At 37.5% G+C, this 19,396-nt stretch overlaps 1 protein-coding gene across 4 annotated transcripts; it reads right to left on the bottom strand.

The window, feature by feature from the left end:
• Nucleotides 1-1,302: 1,302 nt before the first annotated feature.
• On the bottom strand, nt 1,303-11,430 carry im:7151449 (complement factor H). Of its 4 annotated transcripts, XM_014988200.2 has the most exons (13): nt 11,249-11,429; nt 9,883-10,068; nt 9,647-9,746; nt 8,652-8,722; nt 8,367-8,549; nt 7,132-7,197; nt 5,614-5,712; nt 5,416-5,472; nt 3,589-3,627; nt 3,472-3,513; nt 3,318-3,369; nt 2,178-2,253; nt 1,303-1,970 (listed from the first exon to the last, which is right to left on the bottom strand). In XM_014988200.2, the coding sequence occupies exons 1-12, from the start codon at nt 11,319-11,321 to the stop codon at nt 2,196-2,198; spliced, it is 1,026 nt and encodes a 341-aa protein (XP_014843686.2). In that variant the 5' UTR covers nt 11,322-11,429; the 3' UTR covers nt 1,303-1,970; nt 2,178-2,195. The 4 variants fall into 4 exon arrangements, with proteins under 4 accessions (XP_014843686.2, XP_014843687.2, XP_014843688.2 ...); XM_014988201.2 differs by lacking the exon at nt 2,178-2,253 and having other exon boundaries at nt 11,249-11,430; XM_014988202.2 differs by lacking the exon at nt 7,132-7,197 and having other exon boundaries at nt 11,249-11,428.
• Nucleotides 11,431-19,396: the final 7,966 nt, after the last annotated feature.

Here is a 19,396-nt window from a genome sequence, read left to right on the forward strand (position 1 = left end):
ACAGAAAACTTTGTGAAGACCCCTGAGGATTATAAGTGAACAAATTGTGTTACACCACTATTCCATATTGTGCATTGTGTTACCATCTATCTATTTATGCTCAGTGAGTGTTTCTTCGCCTGGGGTAGTAGTCAATACGAAATCTCAAAGAACTGCTAGCTTAGATAATCAGAATGTTATGTAATCAGTAATTGTTACAATCTGCATATTTACTACAAAACAAAACCAAATGGAAGTGCGTAAACTGTGTCCAAGAAGCACCTCTGAGAATAGGTTAGAGTGTTGGGAGGTGAATGAAGGATTGCTGATAGTTTGTACCGAGCTGCTGTTGTCATGGCCTTTGAGAGGCACTACCCCTCTATCGAAATAAACTGTCTGTCCTCTTAACCAAGGCATCGAGCTCATATAATGAATGCTTACAATATTTGTGGCTTGGCTATGCCTTTTCACACAGTAATTCAATAAAGTATTTAAGTAATTAAATGTGAATGCCTGGGTTCGCACAGGAAGAGGATGCAGTAAGAAACCACTAGAATGGGGAAACGGAAAAAAACAAAAAATTCTCTGCGGGTTCCAAAACAACAATAAAAAAAAAGTGACCTCGTACATGAAGTGCAATGAAGAATCATCAGTTTTTGCTGTGGGGGTTTCCAATTTTTGGGACCACAGAGTCAACAGGATAATAACTTTATCCTGTTCTGTCCTGTCTTGTCCTGTCCTGTCCTGTTCTGTTCTGTTCTGTCCTGGCAGTAATTATTTTGAATTCATGGAATAAATTCCTGAATGTACACTTATGGAGCTAAAGCGGAAGTTCAGACTGGAAGACTCCGCCCCCTCCATTCGCCCATCGACGTCATGCTCATCTCCGACCTCAGCACTGGACCTCACCCGGCGCGTTCAATCAGCAGTCAGGCTCTGCATAAAGGATCCACACCCAAGCCGTCAGCCGCTTCCCAGCTGCGTTCAACCCACCACCTCCCCTTCTCCACCCACATCCTTCAGCTCTCTAGGATAGCACCCTTTCCTGACCACCACCACCAGTGTCGGGCCCCGGGGGGAGAGCATCCCTAATCAGTTATCGGGATGTTCATCGAGTTCACATCAAATCTCAGCTCAAATTTGCTGCCGGGGTCCGAGCGCCGAAGAACTGTTATTCATTCCTGTCATTAAATCTTTTAATTGTTCCCCTTTTGTCCGTCTGAGTCTTTTCAGATTGAACTATAGTTTTCCCGTGATCTGAGATTATAAAAGGACTTGAGTGTTTGATTCACATCTCCGCCTTTACATATTCATACAACAGTACATTTTTATATACATTACTTTATTGTTAAAAATTTGACTTTTTTCCCCCTTTTTTTATCTGAAAATGTTACATTGCAGTGATGTTTTGGAATCTTTCTCAAGGAAAAGGATTTCTGTTGTTCTGCAGAGTAGATAAAACCACCCGAGAACAATAAACAATTATGAAAAGAAAGACAAGTCAGGAGGCGAATAACAGATAGTATCTTCACCAGCCTCCAAAGCAGACTGTAAACTGAATTAACTCCATTGTGTCCTTCCTGAACAACTTGTATTATGTCTCTGTTGTGATAAAATGGAACACAACAGGAAAACCTGGAAGCTCAAAGGATAAAGCTTTCCCAAGAACTTTAAACTGTGTGTTCTTTAAATTACTGAAATAATTTATAACATATGTAGAAAATGGTTTACAACATAAATAGTACATACAAAAATATTTACAACTTACTTAGACAAATTACAAAAATGACTATAAAAAGTGTTTCTAAATATTAAGCTTTGACACAATACAATAGTATTACAATAGGTTTGGTCTTCTATTAAAAGTGCAAAAATAAAACTATAAATGAAAGCCACTTGTTTTGTCCAATGCTTGTTGGTAAGGCACTCAGAGTTTGGCAATCCTTCATCTGCAGTAGATGTCCTAACAGATGGGCCCATTTCCAACAGATCTAAAAACAGAGACAAGAGAGCAAAGAGAAACTGTTTTATCAGAGTTGCTTTTCCATAGTGGTGAACAAAGAAAACTGACAACAGTGATGTTTCTTCTTGTTTCAGTGTGAGATTCATGTCAATACTTCACATTTCATGAACAAGTTAAACAGGATTGCTTGGTATTCTGATGGTCTTAGGTCAGAAAATACATATGAAATGGATACCTGAATGAAGAAGGACACTTAAAGACTTTGGAACTGTAATAACTCCGGCTTCAGGTCTTCTCCAGTGTCATATGAGCTATAGTGTCATCAAATAAGGAATTTGTGTGAGAATTATTGGGCTGTAATATTTATTAAAAAAAACAAAAAGTTTTAATGCATTTGTAATTAGCATTCCAGGGAATTAAATGTTAGTCACTGTAATAGACATATTTTTGAGAAAAATATTAAAGTACTGAAATCCAGTATGATTTGACAGAATGAATGGCCCCTTTCACCCGATTATACATTAGTAGAATGTTTAGCAACCTTGAAGAAAGCAGAGAGTGTTGCCCAGTCTAAACTGAGTGTTTTGTCTTCACTTCAAGACCAGATGACAAAAAAATTCCTGAACATCCTTCAGCCTGTGAAAAGGTTTCAAAGCTATTTCTAAGACTTTATGACTTCATCAGAGAGTCATTACCTTCTATGCAAAACCTGGCATGGTGCTAAAGTTTCGCAGAAGTGGCCGACAAGCTAAATTCCTGCAAGAGCACATCAAAAGCAACCCTTTCCCAACCCTTGTCTTCAAGACACTTTGCCCTTTTTAGGTGTTTCCTTGCGTCAGCCCATCTGATTTAAATTAATGGTTGAATCACAGGAGTTTTCCAAACTACTTTCAATTTTTTCCTGAAAGCAGGGAAAAATCTAAAACACGCAAGGTGGCGTGTCTTGATCACCAGGGTTGGGAACCACTGATCCAAAGCATCTGCAGTGCACCTGCCTCAGTGAAGGTCAGAGTTCATGACTCAACAAAAAATGACATTTATGAGAGAGTTTGAATGTAAATACAAAAGACATAATGAGTTTTAATGGTTAGAGACATTAAAAGCTCTATATGACATTTTAACATTGGTTTATTAAAAACCAACTAAATCACTACATAACATAACTCCTGAAGATGAATGCTTGTACATTGTTTCAGTGCTTTTCAGTGAATTTAATAGCTTATAATGGAATCAAGTGGTCAACTTTACTGTGCATTTATATGTGAACATGCAGAGGTTGAAGGGACAGAACATGCAAAGGGGAACATTAGCATAAAAAAGAAGAATTATAAAGACATGCAGTTGTTAATAAATATTATAAAATAAAATTACTCACCCTTTTCTTCTCATAAGAAACTTCTTTAAAAACAATCCAACTAGGCAGAGTACTGTGAAGAAAATGAAACAAAATATACCTTTTTTATAATTTTCCATTTCAGACATAGAGAATAGTAATATTAAATTCAAACAGACACTTTAATCCATGTTACCTATTGTAACAACCACCACACTGATTATAACAGCTGCATGTCCTGTAATGACAGACAAAATAATGTTAAAGCCCAACCAATGATAATGCATGTTTGGATTTAAAAAAAATAACTCACCTTTATCTTTGTTTATATTTAAAGTCTCTATATTCTGTTCTGTAAGAACAAATTAGTGCTGTTAGTGGATTTACAACATTACAGTTAAGATCAGATTTAGGGTGCGTTCACACTGCAGCCTGAAGTGACTCAATTCCGATTTTTTGGCAATTCCGATTTCTTTGCCGGGGCCGTTCACACTGCCAGTAAATGCGACCTGTATGTGTTCCGCAGTGTAAACCGCAGTAGAGCGCGCAATAGCGTCAGCATTCTAAGTGTTCTGCCAACCGCCATAAAAAGAAGAAGTGCTCAGTAAACATGGAGGCTAACGGTGGAGCTTAGCTTACATATTTGAAGTTGTTATCCGGCCAGAGCAACATATTAACAACTTAATCCTTATATAGTCTGTCATGGTTGTTGTTTTTCTTCCCACTTGCGTGTATTAGGACGCATAATAGTGAGATTTGTTGAGAAACAGTGACGTTCAGTTCGGATGAATGCGACCTGGACGTTAGGTCGCATTTGAATCGGATACATATCGGATATGGGTCAGATTCGAAAAAGAATCCGACCTGTGCTGTTCACACTGCCATGAAAAGATCGGATACAGGTCGCATTACGTCAAAAAAATCAGAATTGAGTCACTTCAGGCTGCAGTGTGAACGCACCCTTAGTCTTTAAGGTTAAACATCAACACACATAAAGATTCACAATGCTTAAGAGAACTGATAAAAAAATACTAATTCTAACTCTAATGAAATATAACATAAATAGTAACAAAGTATAAAAACAACACAAAGTGTTTTCTGATAAACCCTAAATCAAACTACTCCATCATGTCTGCTTGTAACACATTAAACTACAATGAAAAATCAACAGGACACTTTTGGCAGCAAATATTAAGACTTAGTTGTCTTTTATGGATCTTTCTTTGCTAATGTTTTCACACAAAAATTCACCATGTTGTACTTTTGCAGTTTTGATCTGTTCATAAGCAATTCTATGTAGATTACTGATGATTTACAACCAATAGTGTGAAGTCATGTTCTATGATCTATAGAGTGCACTGTTAGGAAATGGATAAATAATAGGTACTAGCAGAAATATTACAGTTTCACTAGGAGGTCACAATGTCATTTTTCATAATAGTCAACTTTATCAAAACCACAACCATTCGAAACAGGCCGTAACATAACACTTTCAGAAAATATGTAATTAAATTAAATGTGAGATAAAGTGAGACAGGAGAATTTAGCTCTATAGTTCATCAGAATACTTTACTACACAGATAAATAAACTGATATCCAACTGCTGGTTGTCAAGTGGTTTTATGTTTACAGGTAAAACACAGAAATATGTTGGAATCAAAATGGCAAAAAGTTGGCAAGAAATTGATTTATGAACTGACAAAGGGAAGAGCAAGAGAAATGTGTTGCCATAAAAACAATATAAAGCCCCAAAGTAAAAAAAAGAGAGAGAGAAAAACAACACTTACAATGTCTCAGAACAAATACATGCAAATAATGCAAATAAAAAAAAATGTTATTGTTTTAGGAGGAAGACATATGTTATTACAGTAAAGGCGTTAAAGGGGAAACTAAATTTTAAAAAACTCGCTAATGACATAAGCTTTGTATGACCGGTTTAATTTGCTATGATCAGCAGCTTCTACATTGTCTTAGAAATGTAATGTAATTTCCTTTACTGGTGTCATACTCAAACACATACAATAAATACAAAAAAAAAAACAATAAAAAAAACCTTGAGACAAATTTTATGTTCAAAAATTGCCTACCAGCTTGACTTAAAAATACATTTTAGAGCTTTTTAAAAGAAAAATGTGGATACCTTTTTTTGAAGTAGTGGGTGTAGTATTAGTTTCCTCAGATGATCTTATTCTGTAACCTTTAAATGACAAAGTTAGTACAGTTATCATATATTTCCTAATTTGAATGAAATAAATGTGTTTAATCAATCAGAATAATGATTTTCAACATCCATGCAACAAATATGCAGGCAGGATTACAAGTGAACATGTTTCTGTACCTTGTTTCAGTGTTGAGATATTTGTGGATGGTCTAGCTGTGACAGTTGTGGCTTTGTGAAAAGTTGGTGTGACAGTCATACCATTAGCAGTGGATGTTTCTGTTACATAAAAATAATTATCATCTAAGGCTGAATGAGGGACAGTTTATTGTGAAGGAGTAAATTTAAAAGATACATAAGACTGTGAAAAAGTATTTGCCCTCTTCAAGAGCTCTGTTTCTATTCCATCACAGTCGGCATATTTGTTTTAAATGCCAGTTGCCAGGTGTACACTAGTGCTGGGTTTTAAAAATTGATTTGATTTGAATTGATTTTCCTTTAAATGGCCTGATATCAATACGTAAAACTCTTACATTGATCCTGTAATATGTCTGTGTTACTTCTCAATGATGGGCAGTAGTTGTGACAACACTAATTTAAAAAACTGTGGCAATTTAAGATTGAAAAACACAGCCACTGTTGACATGATATCCAATATTCTCATTCGTTTTTAAATTTTGCAAAAAGCGTTCAGTGACACAAGTTCTGTCAGTTTCAGCTCAGCTTGCAAGGCGTTTCAAGCAGAGGGTAAAGAAATGCTAAAAGGCTGTTTTCAGTTTATACACGAAGAAGATAAAGACGCAAACTGCCACTAGTGCGTAGGGCAAAACCGGTTTCTGTTTTCCGAATGAATGCATAAATACTGAGAAAACAAGCCAAAAAGAGACTTGTACGCCAGAGTCGTCCAGTGTGTATATCACCTGATATGCAAGGAAGACATACTAGCTTGAGAATACAGATCACACTGGGTGAGGTAGCTACAGCCAGTGATAAATATCAATCTACAGTGATACACTGGAATTGAGGACAGCTGTTTAAAGCACACACATACACCAGATCACTATAATCAAGTACAGACAAAAAAGTAGTTGTGATCAAAAGCTACAGCCAGTGATAAATATCAATCTACAGTGATACACTGGAATTAAGGACAGCTGTTTAAAGCACACACATACACCAGATCACTATAATCAAGTACAGGCAAAAAAGTAGTTGTGATCAAAAGCTTCCGAGCTTCCGAGGGAGAAACATGATTTGTTTTTGTAGGAAAATCCAAGTTTCATCTTTAGCTTGGGTTTTACTACAAGCTAAGAAAAAAAATCAGGTCATAGTGTGTTAATTTTTTATTATTATTTTTTTAAATCATTTTAGCCTACTTCATGTTGGCATTTAGTTTCTATTTAAGTAATCGGACTGGGATGTGATGAGTGACATTTTTATAAAATGTGGTTAATATATCAATTATTTCATGATTTTATAAGGGGAAAAATTACTAGTCTCTTATAAGGCCAGGCTAGTTTGGATCAGATCTTTTCCTTCATATTTTTGATTATTATAAATACTTAAGTGTTTTAAAGAAATCTGTCATGGGGCAAACACTTTTTCACAGAACTTTATACAAATCCTGTTGTTAATATGTCACAATGTACAATGCAAACATGTAACTGTGGAAAAATAGATTTGTTGTGCATTCTATACCTTGTTCTGTTGTTGTGGGAGCAGTTGTAATAATGTTTGTTGTAATTTTGCCTTCTGTGGTCAAACCTATAAATAAGCATTCAGCTGAGATCATCCTGAATTCATATCTTCTGCGTAGACTAGATGTGCAACATGCAGGTCATTTTAATTTGACATGCACAGCAAACTTTACAACTGACAGTCATGCAGCATGCATTTGATTGTAGGTTTTATTCATAGAAAGTATCTATCTATGTTGCAACCTCATATTCAAAACTGTTACTACTGCCACTCTGAACTTGGATGATATGTTAGCAAGACACATTATGATGAGTGACAAACAGTTTAGTGCTTAGTAAGTTTGAGGTAAAGCACTCTGACGTGTTTAGGAGTGAATGGATGATCCAATTAGTACAGAACCCACAGTGGATAAGCACAGGCATAAAAGGGCAAATAGAAAAGAATGGCCACATCCTTTAGCGCTCAAACATGAAAGCCAGGCAATTGTGCTAGGTTTCCATGGTGATCCCTTGGCAACTTCTGCTGTAAAGTGTGTATACTGTCTTCAGCTTAAAAATAAACTTATTTAATTTAATTTCATATTAGTTTTACAATTGGATAAAATGAGAAAGAGCAAACAGAGATGGTCTTGTGACACACCTTTAATGCTTGTTAAAAAGCATGTTTGAGCACAACAACAACTGCAAACCCAGAAGATATTTCAAACCATGAATAAGGCTTTCAGAGGAATGAATTGCATTCCAGGCTGCCACTATTTGACCGCTCTTCTAGGCTATAAGTAAACAAACTTAGAAAGGCTTGAAGTGGGTTTTTTATGCAATACAACCACAAATTAAAGCATTGTTTTATTATTGTTACACATTACTGCATGTAATGTAGGATCCTAAATTCTCCTCTTTTACAATTTCACTGTGTGTCAAGAACAAAGGTATGCTTGCCTCTTCTATGGAACAATTTGCATTTGAACTCATACTAACGTTTGCTTTTTTTGATTATGTTGGAATTCCAGAGACTTTTTTCAAAAACGTATTAAACAAGTGAAAATGAACAGTTAGTCATGATGAGAGTAGGTTTCCTTTCTGGATGAATCATTGTCAGTTTTATACGGTGGTGAAAAAAAAACCAAATAGTTGAAAGATGGTTTACATTATTCACAAATGTATTTGCAAACTGTTTGTATGTTGTCTTGGCTAATGAATCTTCTGTGAAGCCTGAAATAAAACACAAGAACTTACCAATGCATTGTGGAGGCTCAGAATCATATTTGCCGGTTTTGGTACACTGAATAGTTTGATTCCCAAGCATGGTGTATCCTGCTTTACATGTGAAATGTATAGTTTGTTGATATTCTGGTTTATTGTCACTCTTCCAAGAATGTTCGCCATTTTCCATTTCGGTTGGTTTGGAACAAGTAACAACTGAGAAAATGAGAAAAAGAAAATTGCTGTTACATGTTCAAACATGTAATAGCAACAACTGTGCAGAAAAAAAGAAAATAGCTCAAACTGAACAACACTTACTGTTACATGATGCCTTTCCAAACCACCCTCTTGGAAGGCAGTGTTTGAAGCTTGATCCACTGATCTGGTAACTGCATAAAGACAAAAGAAATAAAAATGAATGATATAATCTGATGAACCTTAAATAAAGTTCAGCTTTGCGAGAAGGGCTTAATTTTTAAGAATTAGGCTACTAATTTTATATTTTGAATTTATTCTTTTTAGATAGAGTCATTCTCTTCCCTTTAAGTAGGATGTAGACTAGCTTTCTTCCCAAAAATAACATTGGCTATGATCCCAAAATCCTCATGGAAGAATGTGGTATGAGCCGATGAAACCATATTTTAAACTACTGGGCCAACATTCCAAGAAGTAAGTTTTAAAAACACAGCACGTAATAAAAGAATCCAGAGTAAAATATGGGGGCAGCATAATTTTTTTCTAGATGGAGACAGACTTTTGTTCACAGTGGATGAAACACCAGTCAGCGTTGGGTGACACCAAAAACTTTTAGGTGGATGCTAGAAAGTCAAAAATGGAAGATGATTTTTGATTTTCAGCAACAGTAAGATCAGGAATATAAGTAATAAAATAAAATTATACGGTGTACATCCACATCCATCTTTTACATCTACTTATCAATGCAGGGTCACAGGGTGATAGCGCCTATGTTTAGCACCCATTGGGAAACAGTATGTGTCGTTCCTAGACAGGTTAGTACTACCTCACAGGGTGTGGCCGCAAGAAAGGTTTTAAAAACCATTTCACTCAGGTTTTTACTAAACTAAATATCCTCTTACAAACATTTTTTTTAAATGTGCGTACATGTCCAAATGGAGATCTTGACAAATATCAGATTGTTGTATGGTGCAGAAATGCTGGTATTGCAGCAATCAACAAAAACACTCCTATTAGTCAAACTGCTCCAAGTCAAGGCATGCACTTGATTTTCTGAGATAACACCATGGCATTTAAGCAAATAATTACAAAATTGAAATATGTGGAATCATACATACCCTTCTTCACAGGTTACTTTAACCACTGAACCAAACAGAGTACCCTGGCTGATATTAAATTCCATGTGTGGCTCTGCTTTAGGGAGACCACAGTCTTTCTCTTTGATATAAAAACAAAAACACACACACGGACACAAAACAGACGTAAGTGTAGTATTATATAGAGACAAGATGACCACAAAGCATATTGGATACTGTGTTCATCAGATGTAATAAGACAGTCAGACAGGACTCACTCTTGCAGTTGAGATCTGGCTCAGTCCACTTGTTATCGATGCAGTTCATGATCCCAGAGCCACTTGCATTTTCATATCCATTGCTGCACTGTAATGTGACCTCAGAACCCTCTGGGAAATCATTTTTTAGGAGAGATTCGTCGGTGAGAATCATGTTCATTCCAGGTTCAGGTTTAGAACATTCCGCTAGGAGAAAATAAAAATAAAAATTAAGAAAAATCAGCCCCTTGTTCTACACTTTGCTTTACTCTGTACAAAGAGTCTGGACTCTCAGCTACTGAGAAACGGTTTCTTGCTTGAGGTGTGGACTCGACCTGAGTTTTAAATTTTACCCACATGCTACGTTTGGCCATGACGTAATGCGCCAGTTCTATTCTATGAGGCTTATCGGAAATGCCCAGCACTGTAAACAATCCTATACTGTGAAGAGGGGAACTCAGCTGAGCTGAACTAGAGGACTGTTAATGTTAATTCAATATTTGGAAGTGGCAAACACGGACATAACGGCTCTGTTCACTTCCTCCGGTGCCATTGTTAAAACTATAGGCAGACTACAATTCCAAAATAGGGCAGAAAATATCATTGTTCACAACTTCTCCCTCTGTTCACTGATTGGCCCGGAAGAAATTCTTCCAGAGGAATCCACTTTGATAGGAGAAAATCCTGATGAAGCAATGAAGTGAGATTAGAAACAACTGTGTTGGAAGACAATGACCAGGCTACACAAAACTTATTCTGATATTTGGTAATTTTAAAATGCTTCTACAAAATATTTTATTTTTAGCTAATATGCTAAATAATAAATTAGCATTTTTGTGTGAACACAACGAGGTTTATTACCGGGAAAAAATATGAACATGTAATTTGTATGTAATATGCACATCATACAATTCCAGAGGCAGCATGTAAATGAGGATGTAATTTAGGTAAAAGTCAAAGGTTTTTTTCCCCCATGGGGATTTAAATATGTATTACATTGTCTATTTGTCGTATGCTGTGGCTTAGGTGTTTTGAATAATAATAGTAGTAGTACACACCCTAAACTACTGTGAACGTTTTATATTCTAAGCCTTCTCTCTAAGCAAAATTGATAAATTTCTAATATGCTTAATCTTAAAACGTAAAATTCTAAAACATATATGTGGCGTTTAAAAGAAAAATCTGTTTTAAGACTGTGACTTAGACGTAGTTGTTAAAGTCCAGGCTATTTTTAATTTCTTATTTGTCAAAGTAACCATGACATTAGGCAAATAAAACCTAAACTGCTTTTTATAGGTGACAACATAGCTTGTACAGCAATATCAAATCTATTCTTAGATTTGAAATCTATTTCTAGATATCAAATCGCCGGTGCCGTATTACTTACCTGCAACAGTCCCAATAAATAGGTACAGGATGAGGAGTTTTCTCTGTCTGCGGGTGTCCAGTAAAACCTCCATAACAGGGAGATACAAATTATCCGGATAAAGCTGCCTCTACCTCAGTCCAACTTCGTTAGAGTGGAAACGACGTGTGTAAATACGCTCCTCACGGTGTAAATGATTCTCCTCCCACTGAAGACTAATAGTCTCTCTGTTGGTCAAGTCAAACACAGTTACTATAGACAGAAGCAATGAGATTTTCAAAATAAAAGTATTGGTTTGCTTATGGAAGTTTCTAATACTGTTATGGAAAACTTTTTCATAGTTTATTGTTTTTCTCCAAACTCAAACAAATAACTTTCACAAAAATATAACTCCACAGGACCCTAACCCATAAGCAATTTTCAGTTTTGATGACATTGTTTCCCCCAAATCCGTAAGCTGAATTTTAAAAATTAGTAATTCACTTTATTTTGGAAAATACGTCTGGATATGTTTAGAATTTTAGTTTTTGTTGCAGGCTTTAAGGGGAAGTTTTTGCTTTTACTCACAAATTAGTCAAGAATTCTTACAGTCAAGAACAAAATCAATAAAGCAAGGTGAATAGAATGAAATAATATTGAAATATTCACATGTAAATGATGGCTAAGACAGGACAGGTATATATATTTTTTCTTCACCAGTCATCCTTGGCCTCATCAGCCTTATGAAACAGAGGTTTCCTCCAAATGTTGCAATAGCAGAAAGTGGAATCCTTTGGGTGTGACCTCTAATCTATTAACATGCCGCTTTCAATCATTAGCTGTTCTTTAAATGTCTGTGTGTGGAAAAACAAAATATAATAATAAAATCATAATTATTTTAATATAAACGTCAGACTGGCAATGATTTAATCCTTAAACTAATCTGCCCTTTTCACAGTACATAAACCAATAAAATGAGTGTGAGTCACTCTCTGTAGTTTTGAGTATTGTTATGGATACAGCTGATCATTTTTTCCAAAAGGAGGTTGACTGATTGCCTCACACACGAAGACATAGTTACATTCCAAGGAATCCGGCGCACATTTTGAACCACAACCGTGTTGACAGGGGCTTTCTTTTTCTCCACCCAGTGTTGCCAGAGGAACACCCAGACATAAAGGCCTTGTTACCAGGCAACATAAAGCGTTGTGCCCTCTATTTTAACACTTAAAGTACTTTATCCAAAGCTGTCCCAAAACATAAAATTTACTTTTAACACAATAATTCTGATGAAACACACCACTTAGCTAATACATAATGCTTAAATTATCTTCAGGTTTGGTTTAGAAGTTGAAAAATGTAACGACTGATTATGTAAGGTCTGTAAAATGTGACCTGTGAGAACAGTACTGGCCTCTATTCCCTTGTAAGGCATGTAGAAATATACAAGCATTAGTAGGCGCAGGTTGGGGCATGGCGGGCTTTTCTTATCTCTCTCAACACTCCGTCCGTCCAAGTGAAGGCTCAAGACACCTCCCTTTCTCAGTAGCTTACAAGAATGCATCTGTTTCTCCTCATGTCTGATAATGGGGAAAACATGTTTCCAAAGTAGAAATATATCTACCTTTGGCTGCATAATTCACCTGCTTTTAGACATACCAACAAAGTGATGTATAAAGCTAACTACTCCTCTCATGTTTCTTCACATGGCTTTAATTTTTCTTTGCAGAATGCTTATTTTTTATCACACACTTCACTGCTTCAACAGCTTCATATAACTTCTAATTCTCATCCATTTTTCACAAAACTACAGGATGAAACAGTTACACATTAAAATGCAAGGCTTATGACTATGATTTCCATTTTCTCTTGCTGCAAAGACCTATCTGGTTAAAACAAACAAACAAACAAACAAACAAAAATGATCAATACCAAAAGCTAAAATTGACTCATTTGTGGCACTTAAAGTTTCATTAATGATGCCATGTTTTATTTATAAAGTAGTAAGTGTAATATTAGCTTAGAAAGTACAGCACGGGGGAAAAAACTTATTTTACGTCCAATGCTTTAAAAAATAATCGCATGTTCCCTTCACTCGCACAAAAAATGATGAATTTTACATGGGAGTTAGCGACATCTAGAGCTGAAAAAGACAAACTGCACCAAAAAATAAAAAAATAAAATAATGTCGACGAAAAAATGATTCAATGCATCTTATATGTGCACTGACCATATAATTAACTAGGTACACTTATTACTTTTGTTATTGGAGTTCAGTAATACGCTTTCATTTTATATTTTTTAAAAAGAAGGAAGTTGTTACAAAAAATAGATAGAAATTATAATTCAAAACCACTTTAATGAACCACTTTAACCACTTTAACCACTTTAACCAATGGGAAATTAAAAGTTGTTGTAACTCATTAATTCTTCAACGAGTTATTGTCGATCATGCTGGCTGTTGGAAGGAAAGAACCTTTGCAGGGGTCTGTTAAGTGAAGTGAAGTTTCACAAATCAGAAAAGAGCTTCACAAATCCCAAACATGGTTCTAAATATTCTGCTGTTAGAGCACAATAATCTAGTCCAAGTTTTAAGAGTCTATGAGTTGTATTTTAGGAACTGGGGCAGTTCTAGTGTGATCCAGATGCAAAAAATTGTGAAAATCTACCTTTATTGAAGTTTCACAAATCAGAAAAAGGTTTCACAAATCACAGTCATGGTTTCAAATATTCTTCTATTAGAGCAGAAAAATCCAGTGCAGGTTTGAAGTGTCTAGGAGTTGTCGTTTTTTAAATTAGAGCAGATCTATGGTGATCCAGATGCCAAAAAATTGTGAAAATTGAACTTCATTGAGTTTTCACAAATCAGATAAAAATTTCACAACTCCCAAACATGGTTCTAAATATTCTGTTCTTAGTTGAGAATAATCCAGTTGAAGTTTGGAGAGTCTAGCTGTTGTAGTTTTGGAAATAGAGCAGTTCTCGTGTGACCAAGATAAAAAAAAAAAGTGGTGAAATCACCCTTTTTTAAAGTTTCACAAATCAGAAAAAAGTTTCACAAATACTAAACATGGTTTTAAATATCCAGCTTGAAGAGAAGAATAATCTGGTACAGGTTTGAAGAGTCTAGGAGTTGTATTTTTTTAATTAGAGTAGATCTAGTGTGATCCAGATGCCAAAAAATGGTGAAAATCGAAATTTATTGAATTTTCAAAAATCAGAAAAAGGCTTCACAAATCCCAAACATGGTTATAAATATTCTGCTATTAGAGGAGAATAATCTGGTACAGGTTTGAAGTGTCTAGGAGTGGTATTTTTTTAAATCAGAGCAGTTCTAGTTTGAAAGAGATGCCAAAAAATGGTGAAAATCGAACTTTATTGAGTTTTCACAAATCAGATAAAGGTTTCACAAATCCCAAACATGGTTATAAATATTCTGCTATTAGAGCAGAATAATCTAGTCCAGGTTTGAAGTGTCTAGGAGTTGTATTTTTTTAATTAGAGCAGTTCTAGTATGAAAGAGATGCCAAAAAATGGTGATAATCGAACTTTATTGAGTTTTCACAAATCAGAAAAAGGTTTCACAAATCCCAAACATGGTTATAAATATTCTGCTATGGGAGCAGAATAATCTAGTCCAGGTTCGAAGTGTCTAAGTATTGTAGATTTTAAACTACAGTCGATTATTGATGCGGAAGGTAGTGAAAAATTAAGTGGAATCGCCCTTTAGCTATTGGAAGCTAGAAATGGAAACCAACTTCAGCGAGCGACGTAAACGTCATACGCCGTGACGTCAGCTCCAAAGCTCTACTGAGATCCTAGCAGTGTCTGAACTGGTAACTTATTTACATATTGTAAATAAATCATATGTGACCACAGCTTTATTTTTATAATACTATCATGAAAGATAAGAGTACCGTCTTTGTGCTGACAAGAAAACAACCTGCCGAATAATATTAATCAATCATTAATCATTTTTGTCAAGATTAATGTCAAGTTGTCAAAACAAAGACATTTTCAAAAATTTCAACTTGTATTAAAAGTGTCATGATTTACCGAATGACGCTTTATGACAACATTCATAAATATTCATGAAGACTTATTCATGTTCATGACATGTATTTATGACGGTGTCATGTCAGTCTTATTCACCCGCCTTCAAATAAAGTGTTATTGGCTGGGTTTATGTAGCACTTGATTTTTAACAAAATATTTATACCTGTATTTCATAAAAATAATCGTTGACTTTCAGCATTTATTTTGAATTATGTTGGTCCTGTTTACAACTATGATTTTCATGTTCAAAAGCAATTTTTATGTTCCATTTTATAGTATAATAACTGAACAAAATTGTTTATTTGACTTCAAAGATTAGAGTCAAGACTGCTTTACATTTAATTTATATGTTGAAAATTTGTATAGTAAAATGTAATAAATTAGTTGTGATGTACAGAAGATAAACATTAGCAAACTCAAGAATATGTTGAGCTCTTAATATATAATAGTAAAGGTTAGTTATAAAAACTAGATGACATGTCAATTTATGGTCTTAAATTGCAAAATAAAGTCTGCAAATTGATTGTAGAATGGTTTCATTTTTACATCACTTTGCATGAGGTCAAACTAAGTGTTTTGTGTTCTACAACTACATTTCCTGTGGACTTAGAATAAAATTTTGTTTCAAAATAATGTTAAGAATATATTAAATACATTAAATTTAATATATTTTACACTATAATTAACATATGGTATAGAATACAGACTTCAATGGTTTGGAGGACAAAAGTATTTGGAAAAGTCCAATGTTTTTTTTTTTAAAGTTTGTGAATAAATCACAAAAGACAGACTAAATAGAGAGAGAATTTCAGTTTTGGGTTAACAAAATATTGGTAAATTCGATATAAAAACTGTTAAATTATGGAAAATATTTTGATGGAAATTCTGTAAATGTCCTGGTAATTCTCTGCCAGGATATTTTCAGTGTTTTTTACAGAATTTCCGTCAGAAGTTTCCCGTAATTTAACAATATTTTATTTCAATTTTTCCATTAAAAAACAGGGAAATGTCCTGGTAATTTTCTGCCAATACATTTTCTCGTTTTTTACGGAATTTCAACAGAATTATTCCATAATTTCACAGTTTTTTTCCCCTTAATTTAAAATATACAAACTGTTAAATTATGGCCCACCATCGCCACCACCACCACCACTTCAGGCGACATTTCCCATATTCTCAAACTCAAAGCTTGATATGTATGGGGCAACATGACAGTTAATCTGTCTGACACTAAAAGCTGGATCATAGACATTTTTAATAAGAATATTTGTGAGCCTGCCTCTTTTTATTAAATTAAAATAAATTTTAGATTTTTGTGTAACTTTTTTCAGGTTAACTTAGAAAGTGAGTTGTTATTACAGGTTAGTTTTCTAAACTACAAAAAGTAACTGTTAGGGAAGCTCAAAAATGAAAAATTGAACTGATATTGATATCTGATAGTAACACTGCTGTTATGCCAGATTTACCAGTACTTTATTTTGTCTTTTTTTTTTATATGATTACTCGATTAATCGTAAGAATAATCGATAGATTATGCTAAATAGCATTTATAGGGGGATCGGGATCGCCCCCACCCTCTTCGACCCCTCACATCTACCTCTACATTGAGGGGGGGCTAGTGTACCATGAGAGGTACACAACCCCCCCTCAATGTCTCTCCTTCGCCCCCCTCCTTCTACAGCCAGACCTCCTCCCCCTTCTTGCAATACGCCGTCCGTCCGACCCCCCATCACTCAATGGTACGCTAGATCGCCCCCCACCTTCTTTGACCCCTAACATCTACCTCTACATTGAGGGGGGCGTAGTGTACCTCTAATGGTACACTAGCCTCCCCTCAATGTCTCTCCTTCGTTCCCTCCTTCTTTGCTTCCTCCACCCCCCACCTCTCTAAGGATACATCAGTCCCGCGCCTTCTCTCCTTCTTCTTCGAATCTCTTCTAGCCTTCCAGTCTGCCACCGTTCCCTCGGCCTCCCATTCTGACTCTTCGGTATACATCCTACCCACCTTGCTCTGACTGTAACAATGAATGACTAAAGGTTTCTGGTATTCTCAGATTGAAAACTTGTACGCACTCTTAAAGCCATAATCATCCGCTCTGGTAGGTTGCGAAGTTCTGCTGAGGAAACGCATCCAGTTTTGACACTTGTGACACGGTGTCACTCTGTTGGTGAGAAAAAATCCTAAAAACACCATTAGACATGAGGACTCAGAGGTCTGTCGTGAGTCGGAGACAGGTCCTGACTCAGAGATCTGTCCAGACTCGAGGCAGGTCCTGAGTCTGAGACAGGTCCTAACTCAGACATCTGTCCAGACTCGAGGCAGGTCCTGACTCTGAGACATGTCCTGACTTGGAGACATGTCCTGACTCTGAGACTGGTCCTGACTCTGAGACAGGTCCTGACTCAGACATCTGTCCAGACTCGAGGCAGGTCCTGACTCTCAGACAGGTCCTAACTCTGAGACAGGTCCTGACTTTGAGATGGGTTCTCACTCGGAGGCGGGTCCTGACTTGGAGACATGTCCTGACTCTGAGACTGGTCCTGACTCGGAGGTGGGTCCTGACACTCAGACAGGTCCTAACTCTGAGACAGGTTCTGACTCTCAGACAGGTCCTAACTCTGAGACAGGTCCTAACTCTGAGACAGGTCCTGACTGTCAGACAGGTCCTAACTCTGAGACAGGTCCTGACTTTGAGACGGGTCCTCACTCGGAGGCGGGTCCTGACTAAGACATCTGTCCAGACTTGAGGCAGGTCCTGACTCTCAGACAGGTCCTAACTCTGAGACAGGTCCTGACTCTGAGACGGGTCCTGACTCTGAGACAGGTCCTGACTCGGAGACAGGTCCTGACTCGGAGGCAGGTCCTGACTCGGAGGCGGGTCCTGACTCGTAGACTGGTCCTGACTCAGAGACTGGTCCTGACTCGGAGGTGGGTCCTGACTCGGAGGTGGGTCCTGACTCGGAGGCGGGTCCTGACTCGGAGGCGGGTCCTGACTCTGAGACGGGTCCTGACTCTGAGACGGGTCCTGACTTGGAGGCAGGTTCTGACTCTGAGACGGGTCCTGACTCGGAGGCAGGTCCTGACTCTGAGACGGGTCCTGACTCGGAGGCGGGTCCTGACTCGTAGACTGGTCCTGACTCAGAGACTGGTCCTGACTCAGAGACTGGTCCTGACTCTGAGATGGGTCCTGACTCTGAGACGGGTCCTGACTCGGAGGCGGGTCCTGACTCTGAGACGGGTCCTGACTCGGAGGCAGGTCCTGACTCGGAGGCGGGTCCTGACTCGTAGACTGGTCCTGACTCAGAGACTGGTCCTGACTCTGAGACGGGTCCTGACTCGGAGGCGGGTCCTGACTCTGAGACGGGTCCTGACTCGGAGGCAGGTCCTGACTCGGAGGCGGGTCCTGACTCGTAGACTGGTCCTGACTCAGAGACTGGTCCTGACTCTGAGACGGGTCCTGACTCAGAAGCGGGTCCTGACTCGGAGACTGATCCTGACTCGGAGGTGGGTCCTGACTCGGAGGCGGGTCCTGACTCTGAGACGGGTCCTGACTCTGAGACGGGTCCTGACTCGGAGGCAGGTCCTGACTCTGAGACGGGTCCTGACTCTGAGATGGGTCCTAACTCTGAGGCAGGTCCTGACTCTGAGACAGGTCCTGTCTCAGAGGTCTGTCCTGACTCTGAGACGTGTCCTGACTCTGAGGCAGGTCCTGACTCGGAGGCAGGTCCTGACTCGGAGGTATGTCCTGTCTCCGAGGTGTGTCCTGAATCGGAGACCGGTCCTGACTCCTCCGAGTCAGTACCGATCTCTGGGTTGACCAAATTTACAGGCCCAGCTAAGCGTGGACTAAACTCAACGTTTGGTCCACTCTTGGTGGGTTCTTGCCTCTCCTCTTCGTCAGAATCATCTCCACCACATGCAGCCTTTTTGATGAGACCCCATGCCTTCTGAAGAAAGGTGTCTCGGAGATTGATTATCCGCGGTCGTGCCAGGGTTCTTTTGAAGCACTCTACAACCTTGTGAATCACAATTGGGTTGTCGCTTTTGATCATTTTGAAGAGCAGTTCTCTAACTACATCTTCATTGCCACAGAGAAGCTGTAAGATGTCTCTGCAGGCTTTTTTTTGCATTTT

This window comes from Poecilia mexicana, unplaced genomic scaffold, assembly GCF_051168715.1.
Source record: "Poecilia mexicana isolate PSO_F unplaced genomic scaffold, ASM5116871v1 scaffold_5, whole genome shotgun sequence".
In the NCBI taxonomy this organism is placed as follows: Eukaryota; Metazoa; Chordata; class Actinopteri; order Cyprinodontiformes; family Poeciliidae; genus Poecilia; species Poecilia mexicana.

Coding starts and splice junctions, on each gene's coding strand:
- im:7151449 (XM_014988200.2), bottom strand. CDS start 11,321: ATGGAGGTTTTACTGGACACCCGCAGACAGAGAAAACTCCTCATCCTG. Junction 5,473..5,613: donor TATCTCAACACTGAAACAAG/GTACAGAAACAT, acceptor TGTCATTTAAAG/GTTACAGAATAAGATCATCT. Junction 2,254..3,317: donor TTTCTTATGAGAAGAAAAGG/GTGAGTAATTTT, acceptor ATGACACTATAG/CTCATATGACACTGGAGAAG.